The sequence below is a fragment of the Varanus komodoensis genome, unplaced genomic scaffold (assembly GCF_004798865.1).
Source record: "Varanus komodoensis strain SLA01 unplaced genomic scaffold, ASM479886v1 scaffold34_3, whole genome shotgun sequence".
NCBI classification, from domain to species: domain Eukaryota; kingdom Metazoa; phylum Chordata; class Lepidosauria; order Squamata; family Varanidae; genus Varanus; species Varanus komodoensis.
This window is the reverse complement of record NW_025335855.1, coordinates 431,410-442,626: the sequence shown is the minus strand read 5'-3', so window position 1 is coordinate 442,626 and position 11,217 is coordinate 431,410. Positions and strand designations below refer to the sequence as shown.

Genomic DNA, 11,217 nt, shown 5'->3' with positions numbered 1-11,217 from the left:
GTGCAATCTAATAGGAATAGCTAACCCTGCATTCTTGGAGAATCAGACTCCTATGCAGAGTGGGAAGTGCAGGGAAATGAAGGTTTTGGCTGATTACGGCTCTCTAGCTGGTGTTTTGGAGAAGGAAAGGAGCACGCTGGTTTTGGTACCATCAGTATTGATTATATCGGTATAACCCACTACAACCCCCAGTAATTCTTTGACTCTCAGGACCATGCCTGGGAGCTACGGAATTGCCCTACCGGTGATGTAGATACCACAGTCCCAATCCCATAGGGATTAAATGTTTCTAAACTCTTATCTGGTTTCAGAAAATACATTATCATCATGGATGAAATTACACTTTGGCTTTCACAGAAATAGGTTATCATAGGAAAATGAGCAATGTTAGAAAATAAAACATAACTATGGCCAAAATTTTTGATATATTTTTGCAGGGTCAGCATCTGAGAATACAAAATTAATTTCCTTTTTGTGCTAGGTAGACACAAAAGCATTTTTTGTTAAATGTGTTTTTAGAACCATGAAAATTTGAAATTTGGTTCAAAAACTATTCTTTGGAGCAACCCCCCCCCCCCCCCCCGGTCCTATCCAGTCATTTAGCACTGGTACAAAATTAAAGCTAACAAAAATCTAAACCAAAATCTAAAACCGAAAAGGAAAAAAAAAACTACACTCCCCACCCCCATATATAAAAACATCTAACACCAAAATATAAAACATTCGCACATTCGGACATCTTTGGATTTTTGAATTGCTGCATAACCATTCAATGTATGAAATCCTGAGTCAGAATTTCTACCGAATTTTAAATAAAGTTGAGATTTTGATGGTAGGGTCCAATTAGTACATGTCTACTCATTCACTGTAGCAATTATTGCATTAATTAATCTTTGACATAGACACAATGAGGCCAGACCCACCGAAATGAAAGCAGCCCTCCTGCCTGTACAGGGACAGTTTTGCCTGGCAGGGTTTGTTCAAGGCCAGCATAAAACCCCCGAATCAGCGAAGGATTGCCCAGGAGCGCCTGCACGTGGTTCCCAGGTGGTGGCCATCAGGCATTTACTCTGCAGTCTGTGGGATGACAGGCATGTTGCAGATGCAACGCGGAGGATGTTTTCTTGTGGTCCCTGCAGAGGACCCGTGCAGAAGCTTTGTGGACATCAGAGAGGCTGCTGGCGTCTTTATGGGAAAGCAGATGTTTTCCTGAGGCTGTTCTTGACAAACCGCAACAGCTTCTGATGTCTGACCATTGCTCCTCTTCGCTCTCTTCATTCAGACAGTACAGGTGTCTGTGGAGACACCTTGGAACCTTCTGGAAAGATTAAAATTTGCAGTTCGAATGAGAAAGGAGCAAGCTTACACTGCCTCTTATTCCAAATATTCCTATGCGTGGTTCATAAGCTTCTCCGAGTCCCCCTGCAGAGGTTTGGTTTCTCCTCTGCCTGCAGCACCTAATCAGGGCTCCACGCTTCCAGGTGTGCCCAATGTCCTCACAATTAACACGTTTGATAAATGGCAACCAAGGATCCGATGGCCAAGTTTAGGATTAACAGAAATGTATCATGCGGCTGTGGCACCGTACAAAGGAAGGAAGGAAGAGATTTTTCGGAACTTACCTAGTTAAATCAGGTGAGCAGAACTTTGGAAAGTACCTTCCGAATCAAGGCTGTGGCAGCTGCTGTAAAACATAGGATTGAAAACATTTCAGATCATTGTGCCTGAAAACAAATAGAATTCTTGGTCCAAATTAGAATTTTGCTTACGTATTTTGAATCACAGCTTACCTGACTGGAGTAAATTTCTTTGCTGAAAGAAAGAGAGAGAGAGAGAGAGAGAGAGGAAAGAGAGAAAGAGAGGATATTAGTAAACATTGAGGCTGCAATTTTATCCACAATTACCCTTGGACTTACTTCTGAGTGAACATGGAATGAGTTCGCATAATTTTGCTTATGCTCCACTTTCTTGTCTCTTACAATTTCATCTAATCTCTGTACTCTGAGGAACGTAGTGCAGATTCATAAAGAACAACACCGTACCGATAAACCCTTTCAATTTGGTGACTGGATGGGCATGGAACAGGAGAGAATTTTGGCATTCTCCTAACACTGCCCCGTTCTCAAACCCCTTTGGAGCCACACTAGAGGCGATGCTAAATTTATCTTTGCTTTTAACAGGCAGCTTTAAAAAGCCTTCCCTCGGTTCTTCCAAAGTTACGGCTGTGGCTTCCTTCATGGAGTCAATCCTTCTCGCATTTCATTTCCCTTTTCTTCTTCTGCCTTAGACTCCCCGGTGTCTTTTACAAACTGGACATTTCTGCCTCGTTCGGAGCCAGCCTTCCCCAGCGTGGCTTCCTCTGAGCTCGCCGATCTACCGCTCCCATCCGTTTCAGGCGGCATGGCAGACAGCTATGAGAGTTCTCCTTCGACATACTGGGACTGCATCAGGTAAGGACGGCACCTTAAGATACAACCTGGTGTAGCCTAACAGGAACAGATGGCGGATATTGCTCACCTTTCCGCCGCAGGTGCTTCATGAGCCACAGAGTGAGTGATCCTGCTGTCAGGGCGAATCCCCCTGTAACCGCAGCGCCAACCTTCAAGGGACTTCCTGCAGCCTGATGAGCTAAAGTTGAAGTATATCAGCTTATTGCAAACCTCAGTTTTAGAAGAGGCAAACACTGGTTGCATTTCTGCACTGCCCAGTTGCCAAAGCCCCCTGGCTGGCTTGCAACAATTACAACTACCAAATAAAAAAATCAAGAACACAGCATAAAAGTAATGGAAGTAAAACTAAGTATCAGTGCAAAGCCACAGTAAAGGGTTTAAATGAACAGAAAAGGAGAGATTAAAATGCTTGGGGAAACAGGAAGCTATTCCCCTTGCCGTAGAAAGAGCAGAATGTGGAACCGCTCAGGGAAACTCATTCCGCAAACGTGCCACAACGGAAGAGGCTCTCCTGAGCGGCCGGCACCTCGCCTCCTTCGGCAAGGCCTGCAGGCAGGGCCTCTGGCCCTTGAGGCTCAGATGGCATCGTCTGTTTTTCACCAGCTTCAGCTGGGGGCGCCGGGGACGCCCCGACTGGGACAGGGAAAATCTGGTGCACCTCCACTCAGAAGATGCACTTTAAGTGAGGCTGCCCTCGAAGGCTGCTCAGAAGTTGCAGCTTGCACCAAACGCAGCAGCAGGGGACTAGCTGGGACCAGAAGGTCTCTGCATCTCCGTAGGGCCAGTTCTTGGCCACCCCCCGGGCTGCCTGCGCCCCTCTGAGCCCAGGCAACGTGGCCTGGGGCTGCAACAGCTAACACTGCAACCAGCATCTGCGTGGCAGGTCGGGAGGGAGGGCCTTCTTCGGGGGGACTCTCCCCCTTCCCCCAGTTGTGGTATAGTCTCCTCCCCGGGCCCCAGTGATGTCAACTTGGTTCTTTTTTGGTACCAGCATAAGACTGCGTTGCAGTGATGCGTATTGCGAAATTGCTTTATTGAGCACCTGTTTTTTGTTGTCCAAACTGTTTTAAAGTTTGAATATTGGAAACTGTGTGCTTTGTCATGTTTGTGGTTTTTTTATAAACTGCTGTGAAAACCCAGAGAGTTTCAGTTCTTATGATTAAGTTCACTTGTAGTAATAACTGCTAATACCACAACTTATGGAAAGAGATGGTCCTTCGGATCACCTGGCCTCAAGCGAAGGCTTTGAATGTCCCTGTTGATGACCTGCACCCTGGGCCAGGCCTGTTACGGCCTTTGCACAGAGTGGAGGGCACAGCGCTAGTGTAGTATCGCCACTTGGCCAGGTCCCATTAATGATCTTGCTGCCCTGTTTGGAAGTTCCTGGGCCACTTTCAGAGGCAGAATTGCAGCAGACCAAGTGGAGAGGCTGCTGGGATGTGTGTACCTGTGTCTATGCTGTACCTGTCCAGGTAAGGCTGCAGTTGGTATAACGGTTGGGACACCGTGCAGGGGAAGGCAAAAATTTCAGGAGCCCTTCTCATAACAATCATATTTGCGCTTTGCAATTCTCTTCAGGTATTTCAACATATTTCAAAATTTTCAAAAATTCAGTGCTTTTCAGGTATTTCAGCCTTACCTTCACATTTGGGAGGGGGCAGCGACCACTGGCCGGTGGAAGAGCACTGGATCCGAGAGGCCCCTTTCAAGACGCGGCCCTCCAGGCAAGCAAACTCACAGGTGGAGTTGGCGGCCAGCTCCGTGGCGAGGCTGGAGCAGGTCACCGAGCCCCCCTCTGGCGGCTGCACCGCTTCGCACCTCACCGCTGAGGGAGAGACGAGGGACACGGCTGGTTAGTCCGGGTGCGCAGGGACGCCGCAAAGGGGGGCTGGGGCGGCAATCCGCCCGGAGTGGCACTGCCCGGCCTGGCTTGGCCTGGCCTTGCCTTGCCTTCCCTTCGCATGGAAGCCCCAGTCTTACCTTCGCAGACAGGAAGCGCCTCCGACCAGAGTCCGGCTGCCGTGCACTGAATTTGGGGTGCTCCTCTCAAGGTGTAGCCTTCCAGGCAGGCAAACTCGCAGGTGGAGTTGAAGGCCAGCTCCGAGGCAGGGTGGGAGCAGGTCGCCGAGCCCCCCTCCGGCGGCTGCACCGCTTCACACCTCACCGCTGGAACAGACCACATCTCTAGTGAATTTGGGCATGTTACACAGAGGAGGCCATGTGAAAAACAATGAGCTCTGTGTGAGCAGGAAAGGCGATGGACTGGGAGCGTTACCTTCGCACTCCGGCTCCCGTCCGTCCCACTCTCCAGCTGCTCTGCACTGCAGCTTGTCGGAGCCCTTCAAGAGGAAACCTTCTTGACAAGCAAAGTTGCAGGATGAATTCCAGGCGAAATGTCCCACTGGGTGGGAGCAATTCAGGGAGCCATTGGCAGGCTTCTGTGGGACAGGACATTTCACTGCTGGAAATACAAGAGGTTGTTTACTTTCTTCAGTCAAGGTACACAGTGGCTAGAGGTGAACCTAAAGCCATGCATTCTTCAACTACCAGGGAAGCAACAGAACTTTGCGGGGGATTGATAATGGAACATTGACTTGCTGGCTTTACTAGTCTCCTCAGACCATTTTCAGCCAACAGGATCAACTTTCCATTCTGTAGACTAACAGGGATCACGAAAAATATTGCCGCTCTCATATACTTTTCAGCTGTGCTCCATGTCTTTTCCGAGGATATTCCTAATTCCAGCGCTGTCTCTTTCCCCACCCACCCACCTTTTTCTTCTCAATGAGCAACGAATACTCAGCGATCAGTGAGCATACTAGCCTTCACTGGACTGTTTTGAGGCAGAGAGACCCACTGTTAACTTCTCCTCCTCCTTTTTCGGTCCTATAAAGGATGCTTTTTTATTTCTGTGCATCTGAGGATGCCTCACTCTCCTGCGTGGGTGGTGTTGTTTGAGTTTTGTGAGATGCCACACTCAGGGAATGGGTTTGCTACTAGTGCTGCTAGTAACCCTAGTACTAGGATCTGAAGGGTGTTCCAGCTCAATTCATGGGACGTGCTCTCACACCGCCAAGAGCAACTGACAGAAACTGACTGACAAACAACACTTTTGACGCTGCATCACTAATTAAGAATAATCTGCGTTGTGCTGCTTATATCTTCAGGTTCAGGACCACTGACTCGGGGCTCTGCACTGGCTTTCGGTGTCTGGAAACCTGTCCAGTTCCCCTACCTTCACACACAGGGATGGGTGCAGACCAGTTTCCCGAAGCGGTGCAGGTGACTGGCTCCAGCCCAGTTGGCGCGTACCCCTCCGAGCATCGAACGTGGCAAGACGAGTTGAAGCTGAAGTCCCTCACCGGATGCCTGCACTCGAGGGTGCCGTGACTCGGCTCGTCCAGCTGGTCACAAGGAACGACTACAGAGGAACACAGGCAAGGCGGGCGTTCGTCACATGCAAACACTGTACAGAATGAAAGACTCTGCTGAGCCGCGGATTTCAATGGACCGCGCTTGCTTCCTCCGGCCATACCGTGCTCGCAGTCGCGCCCGTGGAAGCCTCCGTCGCAGACGCAGGTGTAATTGTTAATGGTCTCCACACATTCGCCACGGCCATTGCAGGAATGCGGCTTGCAGGAAGCTGAAAGCCAAATCAACAGATGAGGGATATTTTCGAAGAGTATTTGCTGACACAGAGCGACAGTGGAACTGCTGCAGCGAGGGAGCGGAACAGGCGCTCGCTGCTGGATACGGCGATGGTGCAAAGCGCGGCCGGGCCGTTCCCGAGGCCTGCCCCACTCCTGCCCGTCTGCCGCTGCCCGGGCCTCTTTCTGCTCTGCACCACCGTGCAGTTCCAGGGAGCACGGTGCTCCCCTGCACAGTCAACGGGAGAGAAAACCCACAGTTTGGCATTCTAGGGGCTTGCCATTCCTATCATGTAAAACTTTTAATGAGGCACGCTTTCTGAAACTTTCTATTTTCTTGACATAAACAAGTGCTCAAAAAGGAACGTGAAACAAAGCAAGCTATAATGAACAAAGTTGCCAAGGGAATTTTAAACAAGTATAACCTAAAAGAAGCATGTGTTCAGGGCTTCCGCACAAACCCCTTTGCCTCCTGCTAGCTACCACGTGGTACATCTAAATGTACACAAAGCTGTCTTGTGCAGGTGTACAGGTGGGCAGCTCAGATACCTCAGCCACAGATGGATGCGACCTCATCATGTATTTGAATCACCGTTTAGAAAGTTGAGAGCAGTTTAAACAAACGGGGTTCAGTCCGGATTTTGTTGCACTTGGAATAAACCAGACCAGTGGAGATGGATTTCAGTCCCATTGGTTTCTGCAGGCTTACTCTTCTAACTCTATCTTGACCCTTCCCAGGCGTTCTGCAACGCGCATCGCAACGGCTCGGCGCACTAGTACCCCACCCGCGGGTGCAGAGATCCGTCAGAGAAGGCGCCTGTGCTCGTGGCCACGGGGTGACTAAGACACGGCCAAGCATGCTTTTGGGATGAAGAGTGTGGGAGGGGGGTGGGGGTGGGGGACGCCCAGCCATCTCTGCACCAGAGCCCCCCAACCTGCCCCCTTACATCCAGTGAAGTCTGCCAAATTCTCTGAGCTTCTGCAGACTTGTTCTGGCAGTTTGGGGTGGCAATCAAACGGACCGTACCTGTGTAGCACAAAGCCGCTTTCCTTTTGGAGCAGGCTTCATCGTTCCACTTGCCCGCGTCCCGTGCTCGCTTGATGTAGATCTCCACGCAGTCCTCGTTGGTTCTCCGGTTGTTCGGTTCACCTCTTGCCCAGTTTTTAGCCTCTTCAGTCAGTGGCTTGTTCGTTCCAGTCCATACCCACTCATTGTTCTTTTTTCGGATCCCAATCCAGTAATGATTTTTATTTGCAGGAAATGCCTCATTCAAGTGCTTGTTCTCCTCCTGATTCTGAATAGCAACCAGATGCGTAAAATGCTGCGTGCACCATGCTTCTGCTTCTGTGTAACTCATGTCTTTGTCCGAAGCGTGGTATGTCCAGCAGGCGTGCTGCTTAAACGACCCTAGAAAGAGAGGCCAGGACGTTTCTACATGCCTCAGCATCTGGCCTGTACAGAGCCCCTGGGGTTCAAAAAGGGGGTCCGTGGCGCAGGGAGATGGGAAAAGAGACAGATCCTAAAAGAGGCCCTGAAAGGCCAAGGCAAGAGCAGCAGCTTATCCGTGGAAATGGTGCCACCCGCGTCTTCCCTGAGATTGACCTGCGCCAAGGAGGCTCAGCCAGGAACAGCGATTAGAGACAGGCCAGCTTTCTTTCTGGTAAAGACTAAAACAGTGGGGTGGAAGGCAAGCTGGGTATCTCGGCCTATGGAAAGCAAGGCCATCCTGCCAGGGCTCACACAAAGGGAAAAACTCGTGGGTTTATAGCTGAGGTCATGGGCAATTGGGTTCTCCCTCTCTTTTTTCGTAAAAAGTAAGATAGAGAAAAGGAAAAAGTGTACGAAAAAGAATACCAGGGGATATTGCACAAATGTAGCATATAATTTCCACATCTAATAAGAAGGATTTTTTTCTGATGCATAATCTAAGACATGCTGCATTAGTTTGCTCTCTCCTTTAACTCAAGCAATGATTTCCAGTTTCTGACTTAAGTGTACTTTAAAATACATCCCTGCAAAATAAGGTTGCTGATCCAAAAAGAAAAGTCTGGCAAGGGATAGTGCTTCTATCTAAATTTAGAGGGATTCCCACTTTGAAAAATACTCACCAAATAGGACAACGAACAAGAACAAAAAGGCAGTCATCCTGAGCTTTTTCTGGGCACTGGATCGATCTGGCCTTGTGGAATTAACTGCATACAAATAAGAAATCACAGCATATTGCATATCTTAAAGTTTGAAGTACAAGAACGTATCTTGAGGTTGAACATCAGAGACATGCTTACAAACTGGTTTGCTGCTATACCTTCTGGAATTCTAAATGGCAAACTTTTAGCTGAGGTAGATTGAAAACGTCATTCTGGAAATCAAAAGTGAACTGGGAATTCCAACCCATTCCAATCTACATTAACAGTTCTCCTCAGCCCCACATTAAACAATTTCTCTGGGCTCCATCACAAGATGGTTGGGGAGGTCTTGTACCCTAACCCTTTGCTAGTGATTTCCAGAAAAACTGAACTTAAATCTGTTGATAACACTTCACACATGAAGCAGGATGGCCTTTCTCACGCGTCGCTTTCATACTGAGCTGGTGACACCCTTTCGCTTGACATAGTAATGTGTGAAATTTTAATTTTATATTGTAATTTTTGTATTTTATTGTATTTTATTGTGTTTGTAAGCCACCCCGAGGCTTCGGCAAGGGGCAGCATAGAAATGTTCTAATAATAATAATAATAATAATAATAATAATAATAATAATAATAATAATAATCCCATACGTGTTTCGAGAATTCTGCCATGTAAATACAGGGCTTTGTAGCAGAATTCCCAGGAAATTCTGGCTTCAAGACACCTTGAATCCTGGAATTATTTAGGGGAGCCTTTTGCCCAATTTTCCCTTATGCCATCTCACTACAAAAAATACACGCGCATGCTTCTCAGCCTATTTACTTACCGATCGCAGTTGCACAGCCCTGTGGCAAAGAGGGACCCTGGTGCCGTGGTGCTGTAAGGCAGGTTCCCCTGCGAACTCAGCAGGACAGGTCTTGGCCCAGGCTGAAGTTTGTGACGTTCACTTGCTGATAGTGGCTTCGGCTCTGTGCCTGCTTCCTTTTTATAGAGATTAGTTGTCTCGTGCCTCCCCGCCCCCCTCCCACTCTGGAATTCCCATGATGTATCCGGCAGGATATTACAAGAAAGAAAGTGAGAATTTCCCTAGGTAGGAAAAACTCGTTCCCCAGAATATCCATGATGTTAAGCCGCCAGCCAGCCTCCCTGCCGCTTCCGTTTCAAAACATCTTCTGTCTGAACCAGGATTTTATTTGCAAATGTTTTCAGTAAAAATCAGTCAGAGCAACAACACGGGATGCACTCCTTTGTTGGTGCAGCTGGAACTGGAACTGAGTTTGTCACATAAGATCTCTGTTCTGGATCAAGAAAACCAAAATTCTGGATTCAAACGTTATCCCAAATGCACAGATAATTCTTACTGAATATTTTCTTTCAAATCTGTTTTTTCAGATTGTTTACAAATAGGCTTAAAGAGGATGAGGAACTTCCCCGTTGCTCCCGAGTCACCTGCAATGGCGTATCACACTGATTTTGATGCTGGTATTTTGTACATGTCGGAGGCCACGCGTCTGGCATGTTCTGCTGTCCCCCCGGTTGCATCATTATTCTGGTGCATACTTGGTGATCCAAACTTTGTTATAGAGAGTATAACCAAAAATATGCTTTGATTTGTAGGTGCTTATCTGAATTTCAGGGAATTGAGAGAGAAAGGGATTAAAGAAGCAATCAAGTCAGGATATTTTTGCTCCACTTTTTCCATATTATATTTACTAAGATTAGAAGTGGAATTCTCATCACTCCATCACTGTGATTTATTGTAGTTCTCAGTCTCCCGAGAATTGTGGTGAGTCTTGCCCTTCTTAATGTCTTGGACACTTAGATTCAGACATGAGCTCCAGTTTTTCAGATCCACTACATGTTAAATCAATTGAATTTTGGTTTGGAGGTTCTACTGTCTTGGAGAGGTTTCTGACTTTTGCAATCAAGTCCAGGATTTTTGTTCCCAAAGGTCTGATTGGGCCAAGATACTCTGACTTTAATTTCTCCTTGAGTTCTTTTATCTGTCCCAGGATGCCGGCCATTAACTCTCCATACAGGCTCACTGGCTGCTGATTTGTGTGGCACAAAAGCACCTTTCCTGTCCAAATAGAGGAGAAGTAATGCTAGATAAATTATTCCTGGACAATTTCAGACAGTGTTGAGTATTATGTTAAATATGATTTCTCTGTTATGCCGAGTCTGTGTGTGACCCGATAGATCTTTGTTGTTTCACCATTTTTGTGTGGGATGCTGTTTTTAATTTATGACCTTGGATTGGGCTTTGTGCTCTAACTATTGCGACATCACAACCCCCAGTTCCTCAGTGGTCTCTTAGTCAACGCACACCACACTTAAAGGTAAGGCAAGCCTACCAAAGCATTATGGGCTGCTTTTAGGGGGGAAGGGGAGCGATTTTCGATGGAGATTACTGGAAAGAGGGGGAGTTTAATTTCATTTATTTATTCGAATATTATTACATACAGTGTTGTTGTTTTTTTGTCATAGAACGCATTGCAACAGAGTTCCGGCACATTTTTTCGACAGATTTTCCAAGTTTTAAAAGTAACTTTTGAAAATTTGTTGCTTGGTCCACGTGGATTTGAATCGCCCTGTCGAGTGTAGCAGGTTGGCGGCAAAATCATTGAAACGGTGCATGCGGGCTGCTGGTGTGTCGAATCCGATGCGTGCGCACTTCGTCCGTGCTGGTTGTGATGGCGCTGCTCGGCTTGTGATTGGTCGTGTGGTCGCGCGCCGAGTGCTTACTGCATGCGGTGACCGTTATGTTTCATTACACAACTGACGTGTGTGGGTGTGTGTACAGTGATTGACTATGTGTGAAAGGTAAATAGTTTCATGAGTTCTGGCACCTTTTTTCTTACAAAAAAAGCACTGATTACATATATTACATTTTTATAGTGCCAAAGGTCTTTCCTACTGAGCGGGTTCTTTCCTTTTCAGTTGCCAGACTCTTTCTCTTGAAATTCAACCTTTCCTGAAACTGTTTTGC

General features: G+C 47.4%; 1 protein-coding gene across 4 annotated transcripts; it reads right to left on the bottom strand.

Annotated features, from left to right (window-relative positions):
• Positions 1-680: 680 nt before the first annotated feature.
• SELE (selectin E) lies at positions 681-9,179 on the bottom strand. 4 transcript variants are annotated; one of them, XM_044439416.1, is made up of 11 exons: positions 8,207-9,179; positions 7,125-7,505; positions 5,986-6,093; positions 5,686-5,871; positions 4,726-4,911; positions 4,431-4,616; positions 4,090-4,275; positions 2,518-2,628; positions 1,791-1,812; positions 1,623-1,684; positions 681-1,318 (listed from the first exon to the last, which is right to left on the bottom strand). In XM_044439416.1, exons 1-10 carry the CDS (start codon positions 8,322-8,324, stop codon positions 1,627-1,629), a joined length of 1,542 nt encoding a protein of 513 aa, XP_044295351.1. In that variant the 5' UTR covers positions 8,325-9,179; the 3' UTR covers positions 681-1,318; positions 1,623-1,626. The 4 variants fall into 4 exon arrangements, with proteins under 4 accessions (XP_044295351.1, XP_044295350.1, XP_044295348.1 ...); XM_044439415.1 differs by having other exon boundaries at positions 5,686-6,093; positions 8,207-8,290; positions 9,055-9,179; XM_044439413.1 differs by having other exon boundaries at positions 5,686-6,093.
• Positions 9,180-11,217: the final 2,038 nt, after the last annotated feature.

Excerpts from the sequence above, each read along its gene's own strand:
- SELE (XM_044439413.1), bottom strand. The coding sequence starts at position 8,324 with ATGCAATATGCTGTGATTTCTTATTTGTATGCAGTTAATTCCACAAGG. Across the intron at positions 7,506-8,206 it reads CTTGTTCGTTGTCCTATTTG|GGTCGTTTAAGCAGCACGCC; the intron begins GTGAGTATTTTT and ends CTCTCTTTCTAG. Across the intron at positions 1,813-2,517 it reads GAAGCACCTGCGGCGGAAAG|CAAAGAAATTTACTCCAGTC; the intron begins GTGAGCAATATC and ends TCTTTCTTTCAG.